The sequence below is a fragment of the Prionailurus viverrinus genome, chromosome D4, assembly GCF_022837055.1.
Source record: "Prionailurus viverrinus isolate Anna chromosome D4, UM_Priviv_1.0, whole genome shotgun sequence".
In the NCBI taxonomy this organism is placed as follows: Eukaryota; Metazoa; Chordata; class Mammalia; order Carnivora; family Felidae; genus Prionailurus; species Prionailurus viverrinus.
Window position 1 is genome coordinate 42,501,733 of NC_062573.1, and position 20,221 is coordinate 42,521,953.

Sequence of the window (20,221 nt, forward strand, 5' to 3'; positions counted from 1 at the left end):
AAATGCCAAGTACTGTGTTCTAAGCATTGAGGATAAAACACGGATGTTCCTCCTGCCCTTGAGGAAATTACAGTCTAATGGGAAAGACAGACTTGAAACAAAGAACCACAAATAATGAAGAAAATAATGGCTCAGACGTAAAGTACTACGAACCACATATCAGAAAGTGTAACCTAAGAAACCTAAACCAGTCTGGAAATGTCACAAATCCCCCCTCTTCCCCCACTGAAGAAAGGATGTTTAAACCAAGATGGAAAGGATGGCGAGGATTTTTCCAGATGAAAGTCCTTAGGAAACAACGATAGAGATATTTACAGCATGGCTTATTTGTGGAGACGAGGAGATGCTTGGTCCCTTGCCAGAAACGACTCTAAAATCAAAATGGTAGTTGGAAACAGGTGATAATTCTGATCGGTCAGTCAGATACTAAGAGTTGGGAGGATGTTGTGAACAGTACTTTCACGACGTTCAGAGTTATCAGGAACAAAAACGTCCCTGGGCCCCTTAGCCCCAGGAAGGCCACCAAGCAGGGTGGCCACCCAGTGGCAATCAGGACCTGAGAGAGAAAGGCGACTTCCACAGGGCTCTGGCCCAGCGGGAACGGCAGGTTGTCTTCAAACGGGGACTCCAAAAATGAGCAGATATGTGGAGAATAATGGAACCAGGCTTCTTACTACCGTCCGAGAAGAAAGTTACAAATACGCAAAGAGGGAAAAGGAGAATGAATGTGTGATGTTAATTGGAATTGGAGATATTATGAACTCATGACTTTCAATATATATAGCTCTAGAAATGTATATAGACATGAGAGACAGAGCGAGAGAGAGAGAGAGAGAGAGAGAGAGAGAGAGAGAGAGAGTCTATTTCCTAACTGTCCACTGAAAGAGCCTGAGAGCAGGGATTTCTCTAGTACCAAGGAGAATTTGTGCCCAGATCTTTGCTTCTAAGTATTGTTCCCGGCGTGCCTGAGCAGCACAGGGAACCACTGTGGGTGGTTCAAGCCCATGAGCGTTGGGATCTGTGCTGATGGTGCGGAGCCTGCTTGGGTTTCCGTCTCCCTCTCTCTCCGCCCCTTCTCCATTTGCTCTGTCTCAAAAATAAACAAGCAAACAAAAAAATAAATAAGTAACATTCCCCAATGAAAGGAACCTGACCTACCCGGCTATTACGGGACTGAAGATGAATACAAGATGAGCCTAGAATGTCTTGTGCCACAACCAACCAAAGTACTCACAGAATGATGGGGCCATGTCAAAAGGACACAAAGCCAATGTAAAGAGGCTCTCACTATGGAACAATATGAAGGATGAAATAATGAATAACTGAGTAACAATTACACGAAGTAAAATTTTAGTAGTCCATACTAAGAGAGAGTGAGAGAGAGGGAGGGACATGGCAGCTCTTCCTTATAGAATGCCTACTGAAAAACATAAATGGAATGAGGGAATTTTAAGAATCACCTTTTGGCAGGGGTGCCTGGGTGGCTCAGTCGGTTGAGTGTCTGACTTCGGCTCAGGTCATGATCTCACAGTTCGTGAGTTCGAGCCCCACGTCAGGCTCTATGCTGACAGCTCAGAGCCTGGAGCCTGCTTCGGATTCTGTGTCTCCCTCTCTCTCTGCCCCTCCCCTGCTCACACGCTGTCTCTCTCTCTCTCAAAAAAAAAAAGATTAAAAAAAAAATTAAAAAAGAATCACCTTTTGGCAAACATCATAGGAATAATTCAGGCAAGAAAACATTCATGGGCAATGAAACTCATGGGCAAAAGCAGGATGAAAAACCGGATAATCCTAAAGTCTCAAAACAGCTCCACAAAGAATATTTACTGATGATAAAGGAAAAGGAGGACTTACTAGTGGAGAGGCCTGGAACATAGCACCTTAGCCAAGAGATCAAAATCAACATCCTCAGCGCAGAAACCATGTGCCCCCGGTGGGATGCCGTGAGAGGAGCAACGCTCCACGTCTGTGATATTCCTGCCAAGGATGACTGACCTACCCTCACGTGAGCAACCGCAGGCAAATCGGCAGATCCAAACAGCCGAGTGTTCTATAAAATAACTGGCTGCTGGGGCACCTGGCGGCTCAGTCGTTTAAGCAGCCGACTTCCGCTCAGGTCACGATCTCACAGTTTGTGAGTTCGAGCCCCACATCAGGCTCTGTGCTGCCAGCTCAGAACCTGGAGCCTGCTTCCGATTCTGTGTCTCCCTCTCTCTCTGCCCCTCTGCCGCTCTCACTCTGTCTTTGTCTCAGAAATAAACCTTAAAAAATTAAAATCTAAAAAAAAAAAAACTTTAAAAATAAAAAAATTAAGTAAAATCACTGGCTGCTAATTTTAAAATACTTTCAAGTCTTGAAAGGCAAATGATGACTGGAGAAGTGTTCTAGATTGAAGGAGACTGGAGGTGGGACAGACTAAGTGCAGTGTGATATTCCGGATTAAACTCTTTTTCTGCTAAAGACATCATTTGGACAGTTGCTGAAACTTGAATAGGGTTCTCTGGCAGTTTTCACTTTTTTGTAAGTTTGGAATTACTTTAAAACAAAAAGAAAAAAAGGTACAAATTTTGGGGGCGCCTGGCTGGCTCCATCAGTAGAGCATGTGACTCTTGATCTGAGGGTTGTGAGTTCCAGCCCCACAGTGGGTGTAGAGCTTACTTTAAAGAAAAAAAAAAAAGCACACATTTAAAAAAATAAGTGTTCTAAAATTTAATTAAAACGTAAACCTTGGGAGCACCTGGGTGGCTCAGTTGGTTAAGCATCTGATTCCTGATCTTGACTTAGGTCATGATCTCACGATTTGTGAGATCAAGCCCTGCATCTGGCTCTGCGCTTATAGCGTGGAGCCTGCTTGGGATTCTCTCCCCCTCCCTCTGTCTCATTAAAAAAAATAATAATAAACTTAAAAAAAAATAAACTTCTTGGACAGTAAATATATGCAAAAATGTTCATTCCTTCTGGAAATGAAAGGTTAATTAAAGCAGTGCCAAGGTATGATTTTATACTTGATGGATTTTTTATTGTAATCATGTTTATCTATATATTGGTTTGCTTTGTAATATGATAGCTAGAAAGGGTTTCCTCTTTACTTTTTATTTTTTTTTTAATTGTTTTCTTACGTTTTTATATTTGAGAGAGAGACAGAGGGCGAGTAGGGGAGGGGCAGAGAGACAGACACAGAATCCGACGCAGGCTCCAGGCGCCGAGCTGTCAGCACAGAGCCCAACGCGGGGCTCGAACTCACGAACCGTGAGATCATGACCTGAGCCAAAGTCGGATGCATACCTGGCTGAGCCACGCAGGCACCCCTTTATTTTGTTTTCTAAGCACTGTTACATAAAGTGACTCATAAACTCATAATGTTTATCAAAACTCTATAAAGATTCAATTATTCTCTCCACTTTACAGAAGTAATTGAGGCTTAGGGACGTAAGCAGCTTGTCTGAAATTACACAGTAAAGCAGTGTGTGAGCTCTGGCAGCCTGACCCCCATGCCTTTAACCTCTGTTGTGATCTCCTGCTTTGCACATGCGTCCAGGGCTGAGGTACCCAAACCTGGTACAACCCTTTTGAAGAACAAAGAAGCCAAGGAAAACCTTTATGCAGAAGAGCGACATAAAGATGTTCTCCATAATGGCAATTTTTCAGATGACCAATAGATAAATGGCTAAAATAATTATGATCCATCAACTCGATCGAATCCTCTACAGTCATTTAAAAGTGATAATTGTGGAGATATACGAAACGCAGGGAAATTGTCAATAATAGAAGTTAAAAGATTCAAAGCATACGTACACTGGGAAGTATGCAAAAATTATGTGTGCATAAAAACAAATTAAAAAGTAAAATTCAAAAATGATAACAGTGGTTAGAAAGTCATGGGGCAATTGGTGACGTTTCTCCTTCCAAATATTTTTGATGGTGTTTACAATCAAAAATAGCAATCAAACACTCCCAAAACACATCCCGGGAACAAATGCAAGGATTCTTTTCACATCTTCTCGCAAGCTTCTTTCTGGAGGAGATAGGTGGTGATTTTGTCCATTTACATGAGAAGTCAGTAAATTTTTAAAAAATTAGAAGGCAACAAAATAATATACATGTTATGATTCAATATCACATAATGCACACACATCTAGATGGACGTAAGGTAGAATATCTATTGTGGCTATCTCTGGGTGGTGAGATTATAGGAGATTCTTTTTTCTTCCTTATACCATTTTTGAACTTAGTGTTATATACAAGTATTCATTTTTAATAATACTTGTTAAAAGATCTGTACAGGTAAACTCTCACTAAACTAAAATGCTTTAACACAATCTCGGTAATCAACTCCGTAATTTCATCAGAAAAATAGGACAGCTTTCCCATATTGTTTATTCTACACCCAGAGTTTACTAATCCTGCTTTTGACTAGACTCATCATATAATTACATCTTCTGCTGGTTCAAAATTATATATCTGATGGTTATATATCTTCTGCTGGTTCAAAATGATCAACTGAGAATATGTCTATCTACAGTTCATTTAAGAACCCCGTACTTATGCACATAGATCACTGACCAATGAATTCCTATCAAGAAGGAAATGCCAGGGGCGCCTGGGTGGCTCAGCTGGTTAAGTGTCTGACTTCAGCTCAGGTCATGATCTCACAGTTTGTGAGTTCGAGCCCCCCCCCCCCGCCCCCCCACTGGACTCTCTTCTAGCAGCTCAGAGCCTGGAACCTGCTTCGAATCCTATGTCTCTCTCTCTCTCTGCCCCTCCCCTGCTCACACTCTGTCTCTCTCTCTCTCTCTCAAAAATAACCAAACATTTAAAAAAATTTAAAAAAAAAGGAAATGCCATTCATCTTGACTTTATTAAAAGGATTTAAATAACTTTCCGCAAATAATACTTCTTACTGTGAACTTTAAAGCCTAACAGAAAAATACAAGCTTAGAAAGCTAGTCGAATTCCCCAGGAAGAGAATGATAAGAAAAATAATCCTAAATTATTAGGTAGAAATATGTGGTGTTAGCAGCAAAAATGAATCATTACTTTTCTTAAGTACTTCTAATACATTTTAAGTGTTTTATAAAAGAAACAGATACAACCTTGGTGAAATCTGAACATGGCTAGGAGACTGAGAAAAAGCAAAGATCAGAAGTCAGGAAAAAAAAAGAATAGAAAAGTAGCAAAAATCAGAGTCAAAATTTAGAGTCCCTTAAGGGGAAAAAAATAATTCCATGATAGGATGAATTAGATTCTGAGTAAATTTTAAACCTAGCATAGTTAAGAAATGTCCGTAGGAATAAATAATACATAATAATGATCATGACATCTGCTATGAGGGTGTCAGGGCTATTAGGGAAGAAAGGAGAATGTTACAGTGTTACAGAGCAGAAAAAAAACAAACAAAAAAACAGTTACATTCGAAACTATTAACTGAAGCTCTGAAAAACTGGAAGCACTTTGTAGTTTTGGTTTTCAAATTTAGGCCTGTATGAAGGAATGGATGTTATCAACATCTCGTGTGTACTATCATATGAATATTAAAGTGAGGATCCAAGGTGAGAAAAGCCCTGAGCATTAGAAAACAGATTAATAGGGGCGCCTGCGTGGCTCAGTCGGTTAAACAACTGACTTTGGCTCAGGTCATGATCTCACAGTTCGTGGGTTTGAGCCCCGCGTCAGGCTGTGTGCTGACAGCTCAGAGCCTGGAGCCTGCTTCAGATTCTGTGTCCCCCTCTCTCTCTGCCCCTCCCTCGCTCGCATTCTGTCTCTCTCAAGAATAAGTAAACATTAAAAGAAAAGGGAGAAAAGCCTTCAAAAAAAAAAAAAAAAGGAATGAAAACAGATGAATATATTCATTATCTCAAATTTGATTGGCTAAAATTGATGGTGCCCAATCTCATCCTGGCATAAGTGTGGATCAGGGATAACTCATCACATTTTTCTTCCTCTCAGGAGTTATTAAATAGCATACAGAGACAATGAAGCCAGGCCATCCCTAAAGTCTCCTCTCTCCGGCCTGTGCCACGCATGATTTTTATTCTCTAAAGCCATTTCGTCCTCAAAAGAGCTCACCAAAGTCGTCATCCTTCCTATCAGCAGCCCCACTGGGCTCTAGTGAGTGACATCCAGACATTTAAACTCAAAAGCTGCTTCAGAAGGGAGTTATTAAAATTCAAATGAGCTGGGCATATTGAAGAAAAAAACACTCGTTTGCATGCACACCTCCGCATTTGGCCACCCCATTTAGACCCATAGAGCAGGGTCTGGTTTTGTTTTTGTAAATGGGCTTCGGAGGCGGAGGTCAGCCTCCCACGGCCCCCACTCCTCTGGGGTCATCGTTAGTAATGTGTAAGGCTGAATAGATTTTCCTCTGAATCTAGTCAGCAAACCTGACAAGAAGGCAGCCCTCTCCCACAACCTGAAAATGCCCAAAATCTGATTGGTAGCATGGCATTTTTAATACTTCATTTATCTGTCTGAAAATAGCTTTCAGCAAGATTACAAATCACGTCACTGATGCCAGCTCCACCTGATTTTTCAATTTTAGAGCAGAATATTTCCTGTTGTGCCTTGACTGTGTAACACAGAAATGTTATGTTTGACCAAGAATTTCCCACAGGATTCAGAGAAAATTCGTGTCTGCTAAGAAATATGGATCTGGGGAGTCAACATGACATTTTATTCACTAGAAAAGGAGTATCTGTCATTTTATCTTACAAATTTTTATTTTATTTCTCATGGAAATACCTCACATCATCATCATTTAAAATTTTTATAAGATACCAGGGAGCAAACTAAGAAAAATGAGCCAAAATATGTATTCCAAAAATTATTCTAGCCATGGAAATTTAGACGCTCCTTTAGTAAGAATTCAATTTCTTACTAATGAAGACATCTCTATTATGAGATCTAATATAAAGAGACTTAGTTTATGACGATATAAACAGTGAACTCTACATTACGCGTAATATATTACATGACTATATCCAAATATATTATGTACAACGACATAACTATTTATCTATTTTTCATAAGGGTATACAAAAGCAGTTAGACTAACTCATGACCCTAAAATAATAGTACAATCTCTTGAACTCGAGGAAGCAAAGGAATTTATCTCTGAACTATGAAGCCAGTTGAATTCTGGCAACTCCTGGGATTACTGTACCCGGTGGGAAATCAGACGACATGACCTTTAATGTCCTTTCCAACAGTAAGATTTTACTCTTCCCTGACCTTCATTAATCAAACTCGCTTCCTCCAGATTTCTTCGTTTGAATTTAAAAACTTTTTTTTCCCCTAAAATTGGAATGGTTTTGCCCAGAATGACCTAACCAGGCGGGGCAAAAGAGAAAGTAGCAAATAGTATCAATGAAAGAATATTACCTCAATGAAACGGTTTCCTAAGCCGAGATATTTTCTAGTGAGATACATTTTCTCTCACAGCATTGAAGAGTATGTGTATCAGTAAAGAGCATTTATTTTTAAGACTTATATGGCATTATTCTGACTTCAGTCAAAAACAGAAGGCACTTGGAGCGCCTCAGTGGGTTAGGTGTCTGACTCTTGATTATGGCTCAGGTCATGTTCTATGGTTTGTGAGATTAAACCCCACGATGGGCTCTGTGCTGACAGAGTGTAACTTGTTTGGGATTCCCTCTTTCTCTCCCTCTCTGTCCCTCCCCTACTCGTTCTCTCTCAAAATAAATGAAATAAACATTTTTTAAAAAGGCACTCAATCTCTGTCTTCAGGTTGCTTGTGCTCTAATGTGGGTGGCAGCAATAAAGGACCACAACGGGACAAGGCACCTGGGTGGTTCAGCCGGTTAAACATCCGACTCTTGATTTGGGCTCAGGTCTTTGCGGGATCCAGCCCTACACTGGGCTCCACGCTGACGGCACAGAGCCTGCTTGGGATTCTCTCTCCCCCTCTCTCTCTCTGTCCCTCCCCCATACGCATGCACACTCCTTCTCTCCAAATAAATACACATAAAAAAAAAAATCACAAAAGAACAAATGTTTGCAGAGAAAAAGAACACACGCTAAAATGAGGAACTAGAGCCAGTGATCCCAACAACAAAGGCTGATCATTCAAGGTTCAGGGAGAAGGCGTACTTCCTAGTCAGGTCCCAGGTGTGTTTCCTCTTTTATGGTCACACCCATTCGAAATCGACAAGAAAGGAAATGTACATTCATATTTTTGAAAAAGCCAAATGAAAGTTTAAGGTCTTCACAGATTCCCTGCTCCCCCCCACCCCACCCCCACAACCCCCAAGGTCAAATACGATTACACAGAGTGTATGTTTACATACCACCTTAGCGGAGTTGGTCTCCTGGTCATTTCTGTTGCAAAGATGGTCTCGCAGAGGAAAATAGCCACTCCTTCAGATTTGTTATTAATTCTATAGAAGCAGGCTCAGGGCACACAAACCCACTGCATAGAAAGAGTGATAAAATTCGAGAACCATGCTCACTTGCCTTTTTTTCCTCCTGTAATGAAGAAGCCAATGGCTGCTCTAATAAAACTGCTCTCGGGCAAATAGCTATAGTCGGTAGGAACTGTGGAGACAGAAAATGATCGAATTAACCAGTGAACTCGGTGGGACTAATGAAGGAAAGATAATGATCTCATGCTGCCATATCAACCTAGAGATAAAGCGGAGATGTTTATGCCATTAATCTCAGCACAATACTCTGTGGTTGCAACTAATTCTATTAGATTAAGTGACTGGCCTTGAAGTAATCACTTAGGCTACACAAGCAAATCTAAAATGGGTGGTAAACCTAATAGAGACTGAAAAATCACAGGGGATGAAAACTTTACTGATGTGGTTAAAAAAAAAAAAAATCCTTTCCAGGGGCGCCCGGGTGGCTCAGTCAGTTGAGCGTCCACCTTCAGCTCAGGTCATGATCTCACGGTTCATGAGCTCAAGCCCCGTGCTGGGCTCGATGCTGTCAGCACAGAGCCCATTTCAGATCCTCTGTCTCCCTCTCTCGCTGCCCCTCCTGCACTTCCACTCTCTCTCAAAAATAAAGAAACATTAAAAAATATATATCTTTTCCACATGTTCACATCAATGAGCCCTGTCCAGTTAGCCTCAGCGTCAGCAAGGAGTCTGCTGGGCTTCGAGGCTGAGACTGCCATGCTAGGAGCAACTTCAGGACATTCAGAATCAGATATATGAACCATGGAAATACAACCATCGGTAATAACAGCGGCCCGTCTCTTACTTCATAAAGCAGGGACCTCTAAGTGACCAACACGTGCGAATAACCAGATGTGGCTGCTGACCTGGAACAGTGAAGCAGTGACTTTTATGCTGGTTGAGTCTGGGGAGTTTCCTAGATTCTTTTCCTCCCCATCCCCCATAATTGTTTCATGAGATGGTTTTCACCGCAACGAATGGCTCGACTGGAAAATTCCAACAGGAACATGCCGCTGTACTTTTCCAGACACACAGTCATTTCGTTTCAAAGAACCCGGGTAGAAGATGATTCACTGCCACCTGACTTGAGTATATGTGGGCCAGAGCACGTAACCCATAACGTAACAATTAAAAGTCTATGTGAGAAAGCAAAAGGCCGACGGAAACTTGCTATTTTACCAGGGCATTATGAGAACACTGCCCTTCAAAACCAGCATTAGCTAAGGTTTCCCCTATGACTAAGTTTTTGTTTTTTTTTTTTTTCTTTTTTCCCCATTTAACATGACAGCTTCCGGCTGTCTCGAGTTCATTATATTGGGAGCGCTGCAGAACCATGTCCTATTTCTATAGCTAAGGAGTGATTGAAAGCGAGGGAAACAGTAATTACAGTGCTACATGTTCACGGTGATGCTGTCCGCAGACTCCCTGTCAGGGGATACGCGAAACTAGGTTTTAATGAGAAATCTTTGGTAGCTAAACCTCTCTGGCCTGGGTCCAAGAGAGCCAGGGGGTCAAAATTCTATAAAGAGCAAAGAGCAGATTTAGGTCCCCGTGTAGTGCAGTGATGCCTTCCTCGGAAAACCTCCAAGTGCAAACATACATTAGGCAGGTGAGAACTGCAAATATTTTTTACTGCTTTTCTCCAAAATATGGAAATAGCAAAGGAAAAAAAAAAAAACTCTTGTTATGTTAAGAGCTAGGATTTCAATTTCAAGGCCAAGTACATACACACCTTTGAATGCACTTACCCCACTATTTTCTTAAAAACAGGGGCCAGAAGAAATCCAGTCATATACGAAGAGGCTTTCAGTGAAACTGGAGTATTATGCAAAGTGTAACTCCATAAAGTAAAAATAAAAAGAACTCTCTTCCAAGCCTCCAGGACCTGGTGCCTACTCCCTAGATTTGTCACCACGCTAACGCCACTTGGAAGTCACGTAATCTTTCTAAGCCTCAGCTTGCTTTGTGAAATACGGGGTCAGGCTGAATGTCTAATCTCCTCTCTGAGGGAGGCAGAGAGGAAGAAGGACGAAAGCCTGGGCTGGGGAAGCCAAGCGATGGCAGGTCAGCTGCGTCTACAACTTACGGCCACGTGATCCTGAGCAAGCCAGGAAGCCTCTCCACAGAGCATTCTCTCCCGATGAAAAATAGGGATGGTAACACCCACCACTTACGGTGGCTGCAAAGATTAATGCTCTTAACAAAGTACATGGCCTCCAGTCAGCAATCCCTCCTTCCAGCTCCAGTGTTCTAAGAGCCCAGCCTTACCGGAGGTCCTGCTTTGACTCGAGGACAGAGTAGACAGATGAAGATGGCCCAGAAGCCAGAGCGCATTTGACTGAAGACCAATCACTCCAGACACGCTGATGACCTATGGATGGAAACGTGACAGTGCAATGATCGGGCAAGATCCAAACTCCACTTAATAAAAGGTCACTCATAGAAAGTCGTTTATCTTTAACGAGGTGGTAGCTTGTCTGGTAATGACAAGCTCTATGACAAGTTGTAAGGTCACATGCGTAGTCTTCTAAACCCTGGACATACAGCTGATCAACAACTATTGCTGAATTAACGAATCAATCAGTCAAACATGATAGGAGGTAGCATTGGTGGTCTCAGGTTTCACCGAGTCAGCTGGTCTCAAAGGAATATTTTTTTTTTTATTTAAAAAAATTTTTTTTAATGTTTATTTTTTGAGACAGAGAGAGACAGAGCATGAATGGGGGAGGGGCAGAGAGAGAGGGAGACACAGAATTGGAAGCAGGCTCTAGGCTCTGAGCCATCAGCCCAGAGCCTGACGCGGGGCTCGAACTCACGAACCGTGAGATCGTGACCTGAGCTGAAGTCGGACGCTCAACCGACTGAGCCACCCAGGCGCCCCTCAAAGGAATATTTTTAAAAAGGAAAAAAAGTCCCAAGAGTGGGGGAAAAAAAAAAGAAAGGTGTTAGTTATTTAAGAATAAAATACCTTTAAGGATGGAAGGAGATGTTATTTTGTCCTCTAAGTAATGTTCTATTACTGCTTTATCACTCATCATAAGGATTTTGTTCAGTAAGAGTTTTCATTTATCGGTTTTTCTCCCAAGTAGAGCAACTTAAGTTTCAGCATAATTCTTTTCTTGAGAATTGTATTCATACATTGAGAGAGTTTCTTCTGTTTAGAGATTTATGTTTGCTTTAAAAAATTTTTTTTGAATGTTTATTTTTGGAGGAGAGAGAGACAAGAGCGTGAGTGGGGAGGGGCAGAGAGATGGAAACACAGAATCCGAAGCAGGCTCCAGGCTCCGAGCTGTCAGCACAGGGACCGACGCGGGGCTCGAACTCATGAACCGCGAGATCATGACCTGCGCCGAAGTCGGACGCTCAACGGACCGAGCCATCCAGGTGCCCCAGATTTATGGTTGCTTTTAAAAGCACGAATCACTAACACTTGTTTATGTGGTAGGTGTGATAATCAGCTGTATTTTACAATAATGAGAAAAAGTATGCTAAATGAAAAGACGACTTGAAAAGGCCATCTACAAAGTTCTATATGTACTAAGAATGCCAATTATGCAAAGGAACTAAGAATTCTTGAAAAGATTTATGACCAATTTTTACAAACACTTGCTTCGAGTTGTGAGGACCATCAGTGATATTTTTTTCAGCTTCTTTCATTCTGTACTTTCACATTCGAGGCAATGAAATTAGTACATTTTTAAAAGTAAAAATCTTAAAATATAAAATCATTTCTCAGCTGATGAACAGACTCGTTCTCTAGCCAAGAATGCTGACAGTGATTTACCCAAATAGTTTTATCAGTTACATGTGAACTAGTGCCTCTTGACCATTCTACTTCGACACGGGCCCTTCCTTTGGTCACCCTCCATTTTACTTTGTCCTTAGGACCTAACACTCCTTGCAGGGTCAGGTTTTAAGTTTTAAAGGAAACCAATGCCAACTCAAGTTAGATCAAACACGACCGCTTTTTCTCCAGAGGCAGTGGGTGTTTGTTGGCAAACACAGGGGCATAAGCCACTCTCAAACGCTGCTTGGACTCAGTGTGAATGACCAGAGATCTCCCCATGTTTCAAGCAAAAGTCTGTATCATCAGAAAAAGGCAATAAAAGGGAGTATCCATTTTCCCATCCACGGATTTTAAATCCCTCTTCTCACCTGAGTTACAGTTTTAATGACTTCATTAAGTCTGGCTTGAAAATGAGAGGTCTGGATGGCTTCTGCCTTCAGCTGAAAGAAAAAGAAATACCCACTCCAACATTCCCCAAGAAGTAAACGATGGTATTCGCAGTGTATGAGCTATCATCTTCTAAGCTATGCTATAATTTGCCATTGCATCTTTACATCTCAAAAACAAAAGCTATGGGCTCCTTGAGGGGAGGGCCCAAGCTGTATTGATCATCGATTTCCTGGAACCAGTTCCGTAGCACTCACTTAACACACCTTCACTGTACGAACACGGGTGCTCCTTAGAATTACTTGTTAACTGAAACATACATGTGTCTACTGTGGACGTAATATACTAGATAGAAACTTAAACATCACAGATACAAAACGGAGTTTCTTATGGGTGACTTAAATTTCTGACGATCTGGTCACTTTTCTCGAGCAGGGAACTTTGTGGAAAGTACATAAGCTAAGTTTAATTCCTATACACCGGATACAAAAAGGGAACAAATCTCTAACAACAAATTCTTAACCCAGAGCGATTTTCTATACATCAAGGCACTGAAAAGCCCAGTACAACCATTACTGTGACCATGTATTCTGTCCTTAGCATACTGAGATACTGGGCATGCTCCTCTTGCCGTGGCTATGTACACATTCAGATTCCTCCCCTTCTTTTGTTGTTTTTACCTGCATTACATCCCCTTCAGAGCCCACCAAGGCCACCATGCCATGAAGAGCTGCAAGGCAGAGCATTGTCGGAGTGCCCTGGAAACAAAGCATGGGATATGTCAAGAGGCAAACGGCCCCTGGGTTTCAATTCTAAAAAAACCTATTCTATCACAGAGAAATACGGGTCAAAATGGTACTAAATTTCTAGGGTCAACATAACCCGTATCCCTAAACCAAAAACGGCAGCAGACTTGAATAAAGTAATAGGTTGAAGTTATTAGATCACAGGCAGCTTCTTGTTGGTTTTTATTTTTCAAAACCCCAATGCGCCTTTAAAATGAAAACACTGAGAAAGTAGCCTCTTAAAAAAAAAAAAAAAGCTGTCATAGTTGACAGGATAGATCATTTACAAGGGATTAAAAGTTCCTGCATCTCTTTTGTTTGAAATTGCCTATTCTTTTACTGTTGGGCTGTGTACCTCAGCAGCACCTATAAGTGGCCTAATAAAATAGCTCTTTCTTCCTTTATAAAAATATAAAATAACATGCAGGACGTGACCTCCTACCTCTGTCAGGACAATTCTGATCCAGGCAGGGAGCAGCCGGTGGCCCAAGTCCTCCGCTTTTCCGTGTCCACACACAGACAATCCGTGAACCAGGTTTCCTAACGCTAGGGCAAAACCTGACGTCTGCATAAGCAAGGGAAAAACAAAGGGTAAGGAAACAAAAGAAGAATGGAACGGATCAGGAACTCGATAGACAGCAACCAAGCACTTCTAGGGGCTCCCTTTCCTACTGACACCTTCTCCTGCCATCTGAAAATCAGAGATTTGCAGATTTTTTTAAAAATCAAGACTTCTGGTTTGCAACAGAAACTGCAGTCTCACTAGGGAATTCAGCTGCAGTGAATGGTTTCTTTTAGGAAAGTAAGACCGGACTGTTACGAGACTTGACTCAAATGATCCAAATTTTCAGAAGGAATTAGGGTGAAAATACCAAGGTAGATCATGCAAGCCACGTCAACTCCCAAACAAGAGGAGAGAAAGTCCCGAAACGAGTACAGCATACGCAAACCTCCACGTTTTGGCGTTGCAAGACCTATTCTGGATTTAAGTGAGCAGTCATACGACCGTAAAACAGTAACAATGCAATATTAGCTAATAACCAGCAAATCCTGCAATAATCCACGATGGCCAAAATCGAGACCATGGGAAACCTATAAAAATCCAAATGGGGAAGGAGCATTTTTTTTTCAATTTAACTGTCGTAAAAATATACATAACATAAAATTTACCGTCTTAACCACTTTTCGGTGTAAGTTCAGTGGCATTAAACATATTCACACTGTTGTGCCACCGTCACCGCCATCCATTGCCAGAACTCGTTCATCCTGCAAACTCCAACGTTATATCCCTTAAATAAGAACATCCTATTCTCCCTCTCCAAGCCCCTGGCGACTACCTTTCTTCTTTCTGTCTCAGTGCTTTTGACTACTCAAAGTATCTCGTGTAAGTAGAATCACACAGTATTTTTCTTTTTGTGATTGGCCCATTTCACTTAGCATAATGTCCTCAAGATTCGCCCACACCGTGGCATGTGTTCGACCCTCCTTCCTTTTGAAGGCTGAATAATATTTCAGAGGGAACATTTTAAGGGTATTTAATTTAATTGGCAGGTTTGTTTGTTTCTTTTATTTTTTTTAATGTTTGTTTTTGAGACAGAGAGCAGAGAGCAAGTGGGGGAGGGGCAGAGAGAGAGAGGGAGACAGAGGATCCAAAGCAGGCTCTAGGCTCTGATCTGTCAGCACAGAGTCCAACACGTGGCTTGAGCCCACGGACTGTGAGATCATGACCTAAGCCGAGGTTGGAAGCTCAACTGACTGAGGTACCCAGATGCCCCTTTAATTTGCAGGCATTTAAACTGTCACATGTGTATCCGGTCATGAACAGGGGTTCTCTGCTTTGAATTTGCTGAGGTTCCATGTTATCAGAGTCCCCTATGTATTTATATCTTTACAAATTGTTATCGCTAGCCTTACCTTCCCCTAGCCACATGTTTTAAGATTTTATAAATATAGAACAATACATGGGGAGAGAGAAAAGTCTTTCATACCCAAAGAACATAGAACATAAGGAGAGAAAAAAAGACACTTCTGACTGTTGGCTAGAGCAGTGACAAGAGAGAAGAGTTAGAAGTTCTTTAGTTCTGGGCACAAAAAAAAAAAAAAAAAAGCCCTACTACAGTCCAATTCTGAGTTAGTCAAAATTAGGACTCAGCAGCAACAGGAGACCCCAAGAGAGTTGTAATCACGGCACGCATTCCAACCTGTTGGTTGTTTTCTACCAACAGCTGAAGCTTGTTCATGATATCTTCAGCCTCGGTAGCCTCAATGATTCCGGCACTGAATGCTGATGTGCATACACAGCTGAGGGTATAGGCAAGGACCTAGACGAAAAGACAGCGGAAAATGTTTCTTCATGAGTGCAAACAAAAGAACACAATTCGGCTGACACCGATGTTTTGCCAAACTTCTCCCCGGGATAAGGACTGCATTCAAGGACACCAACCATAGACCGGGCACCGTTCCACTGCCCAATTCACGTGTCCCAACAACGTTAGGAGGTGGGTGTCACGATTCCTGCTTTACAGGTACGGACTTGGAGGCTCAACTACATACAGCTTGCAAGTGACAGAGGCGAGATTCAAACCCGGGTCTTTGGACTCAAAATCAAAAAGTTCCATCATGATCTCATGGGAGGACACAGCATGAATCAACAGCAGAGGCAGATTTTTATCCCCAGTGAACGCTAGCTTCTAATAGCCATGTGCTCTGATCCAAGGCCAAGCAGGAGAGGAAATTCAAAGAAGTTAAAACCCTGCTGCATTGGGGTGCCTGGGTGGCTCAGTCGGTTAAGCGTCCGACTTCGGCTCAGGTCATGATCTCACGGTCTGTGAGTTCCAGCCCCGCATCGGGCTCTGTGCTGACAGCTCAGAGCCTGGAGCCCGCTTCAGATTCTGTGTCTCCCTCTCTCTCTGGCCCTCCCCCGTTCATGCTCTCTCTCTGTCTCAAAACTAAATAAACGTTAAAAAAAAAAATTAAAAAAAAGAAACAAAAACCCTGCTGCATTAAGACTGTCTTTTAGGAGGAGTGGGGGGGCATAATGGACCAGGCACATGGTTTTTAGGGTCACATAAATTGTGTAAAATAGAGGTAATACTACTTCCCACAGAGCACTGGGGTGCTAATTTAATAAATCAATGAATAGATAAGTAAACGAACATATGAATTAATTATAAGTAAAAAAGCATGCTGGGAGTCGAGAGCACGCACACTCAGGTGTATGTCTCCAGTCGACCATTTCCGGTCTAAGTAACTTGGGGCGGGTCACTCGATCTACGTGAGCCTCAAGTTTTGCACATCACGGTTCATCATCCCCTCCCTGCTGCCTCCCACTTTCCTCTTGAAGCCCTCCTTTACAAAGACGCTGTTAAACACCCAGAACTTTTCATTCTCATAATTCCAAGTGAGCCATGGAAAAAGAAGAAAAGGAGCAATCAAGCTTATTACTTAAAGAAAAACACATCAGTTAATATGGTGTGAGTTCTTTCAACATTTTTCTATGCATTTAGAGATACATATTAATTTTGTGAAAACAGTCCATATTCCTGTACATCCTGCTATTTCTTAGTTGAAAAACTATTGTGAATATCTTTCCATTTCATGCTAATAAATAATAAGCTACATTAAAAAAAAAAAAAAAAAAAAAAAAAAACAAAGACGCTGTTAAGGCCCGGTGGAAAGGTTCAACTCCCAACCGCGGTCGGTACGGCGTGAAGAAAGGAAGCCGTTTCCAAGGTAGAGGTTGGATAATAAAACATCAGAGGTGGGGAAAGACAAAACTGCCTGCTCAAGCCTTATGAATCGAAACATCAAGGCAGGCCGACGCAGCAGTTGTAAAAAACCTTACTTCCTTTCACTAATCACGTTGCCCCTTGGTGGCAAAGTTTCCTCCGTGGGCTTACAAAAAAATACGTGCTTTCAGCCCGTGTTCCGCCACTGCTTTCAAAATGGAAATGCGGTGCCTGTGTTGGAACAAAACCGCGACCCTCCGTGCCCCAAAGAAATTCACCGATTCGACAAGTCCCATTGGGGAAAGCGAAGGGGCCGAGCAGGGAAACACAGCAGCCATTATGTAATTCATCAATGGCTCCCGGGCAGGCGCGGAGAAAATAGAATCTGCTCTAATGAGACAGAGAATCCGGCCAGGCCAAAAGGTCGTCCCCGGGTCCTCCCAAAGAAGAACACAAGGCGGCTCAGCTTCACCTGGGCACAGAGACACGCGCCTCGGAGGGTCGCTCGGAACGCGGGCGACTCGCGCAAGCTGCGTCACACAGGCCGCAGTTGTGCATAGTTTTGCGCCGCGACAGAAAAATCTTTTCGTGAAGTGTGGTAAAGGGAATTTCCTCAATTATTTTTCATGCTGGCTGACACGAAGAAAGGGGAAAAAAAAAAAATCAAATGCCTTTTCGCTCTGCAGTTTCTTAGGCTTCTTCCGGGCCATCTTTTATAGTCACATTTGGCTGGAGCGTAATTCTAAATATCTCCATTTAACCTTCCTGCGGAAATCGGAAATCGCAGCTCTTCTTAGAAAGTGCCTTCTGGCGATGCTGACTTAGGTTTTTGCATTCACTAAAGGCTCTTATCTTCTATGCCACATTTAAGTCTGAGTTGATTTAAACAGCTGCACAATTTGAAACCTTATGATCTAACATAGGTTGTTTGCCACTCAGATTTTTCTCCTTATCCTGGCCCAAAACTGAGGAAGAATTTAATTTCAGGGTGACCAAAACATGAGAAGTAGAAAATAAGCAGCAACAGGAAAACAAAAAACAAAGGGAAGAAAGCCGTCACTTCCGGCTCCTACCTCCTGAAATGTTCTGCTTTGGCTCCCACTGTCATCCAGGTAGGTAGACAGCTTCCGAAGCGATGCTGCCACATGAACTCGAGACTCCATTCGGCTGCTGTGGCTCATGAGGGACAGAACAAGTCCAACTCCCAATATACAGCCAGTGCTTGGATGCAAAGAAAAACAAACAAAACAAAACAAAAACCCACAAAAAATGAGGTGTTAAAATCACCAGAAACCCACATCAACACTCTTCACTTATCACGCGAGTTTATACTGCTCTTCAGCCTGAGGTGAGATGGCTGGCTTCTAGATCCGCTGCCTGGGATATAAGTGTGCCCCATGAACCACGACAGGTGCACCCACTGCCCCCCTCAAAAGGAAAACTATATATTCAAACAAGTGTCCGTGGCCCGCGTTAGTGCTGTGTACCCACTGGAGAAGAACAAACGAAAACATGAAATAGGTTTCACTTAAACTCTAGGGTGAGGTAGGAAGACGAATAAAAAGTCAGGTGAAAGCAGCTCTACGTCTACCCTTAGAGAAATGCCATGGTCCTCTGGACCCTCCCTCTACGTCCACATATTGAGTGCACCATGATTAACTGCATGGGAGAGAAGACTCCGTCTCAGGATGCGAGCTGAGGACATCTAATAATGGGGCAGGGGGCGGGGGGGGGGGGGGGGGGACGCATTGCAAGGCATGATGATGAGCAACTAAGTGCTTCATGTTTCCTAGTCAACATCCACAAGTGGAATTTCGTCCTTAAACTATGTATTTGTCTGTGCACAATGACATTAGTCCTCTTCTCCCCTCTGATCCCTCGGAGTACCACTGGGTCAGAAGAGAAAATGGACAAATGACAGGCTTGTCAAAAGTTGCCCCATGTGACAATTGAATTGGAATCTTGGGCTTTGTGCCCCAATTCTCGTGAAAGAACACATATCCATTTGAAGGAAAAAAACAAAAACTGTTCTCCCGGAAAACTTCTGGTTAGGATGATAAGATCATGCAGCTGGAGGGCGATTTTCTACTTAAGAAGAAAAAAAAAAAAAAAAGGTTTTGGTCATCATTGTGTTTTGAACTGAGGAGATGCCGAGTGTTTCAGAAATCATCCCGATTCTGGTTTGGCTTGCCTCGCACGGTATCTGCTGCTTAGGACGACGTTCCAGGGCACTTCTCCAGTAACATGTTTCACTGCCCGTATGCTCTGTCAGTTTGCTCTCCTATAGTAACTATACTATATAGTATATATATATACTATATATACCTCTATATATATATATAAACACTATATATAAACACCTCTTGCAAACGAAGCATCCACATCTGATAAAAAGACACCCAAGAGGAGAGAGACGCTGCAGGATTTGTTCAAGGCCATATGGAGAGTTTCCAGCAGATGATGGCCAGAAGACAGAGGTTTCGGACTCCCAGCCTTCTGTTCCATCTGCCCAATCCCAGGCCCCTCTCAGTGCCCCGTATGATGCCTGGATGAAACTGCCTATGAGAAGGCACCCTATCTAGAGCACATTATTCCAGGTTCTATGGCGTTAACTATCTGGCATTAGGAAATCCTTTGCAAAGAAGCTACTGCAGTAATAATCCATCATTACTCAGGCAGAAGTGCTGTTACAGCTTACATGAACTTAACAACTAGCTCAACTAGCATAATGCACTGCCAACCAGTTAAATCAGCATCTAACATCTGAACGCTGTGTGCTTTTGAGACAAATCATGTTTCTGAAAGAGGAAAGGCACTCTTCATTAGTATGGATTTATAGTCCTTGTTTCTATTTAGGATCGACAGGGAAGGTTGTTTTTGTTTTTGTTTTTTTTTTTTGCTTTTGTGTGTGTGTGGGGGGGTGGCTATCTTTCTATACCGATGCATGTAAAAATTTGACCAAATTAGAATCAAAGATAGAGTTAGACAAAATGTGATTAAGGGACACCTGGGTGGCTCAGTCAGTTGAGCGTCTGACTTCGGCTCAGGTCACGATCCCCTGGTTCGTGAGTTTGAGCCCCGCGTCAGGCTCTGTGCTGACAGCTCAGAGCCTGGAGC

General features: G+C 42.4%; 1 protein-coding gene across 9 annotated transcripts in view; it reads right to left on the bottom strand.

Moving 5' to 3' along the window:
- FOCAD (focadhesin) overlaps nt 1-20,221 on the bottom strand; it is a 313,853-nt gene that overhangs the window by 37,205 nt on the left and 256,427 nt on the right. For all 9 annotated transcript variants that reach the window (XR_007146086.1, XM_047828975.1, XM_047828979.1 and 6 more), the window contains 7 exons: nt 18,178-18,325; nt 15,578-15,697; nt 13,819-13,941; nt 13,272-13,349; nt 12,573-12,644; nt 10,686-10,788; nt 8,470-8,550 (listed from right to left, as the gene is read on the bottom strand). Coding sequence is in view for 8 of the 9 variants with exons in the window: in XM_047828975.1 (XP_047684931.1) it covers nt 8,470-8,550; nt 10,686-10,788; nt 12,573-12,644; nt 13,272-13,349; nt 13,819-13,941; nt 15,578-15,697; nt 18,178-18,325 (725 nt within the window). In the remaining variant the exon portion in view is untranslated. The remainder of the gene's footprint in view (nt 1-8,469; nt 8,551-10,685; nt 10,789-12,572; nt 12,645-13,271; nt 13,350-13,818; nt 13,942-15,577; nt 15,698-18,177; nt 18,326-20,221) is intronic.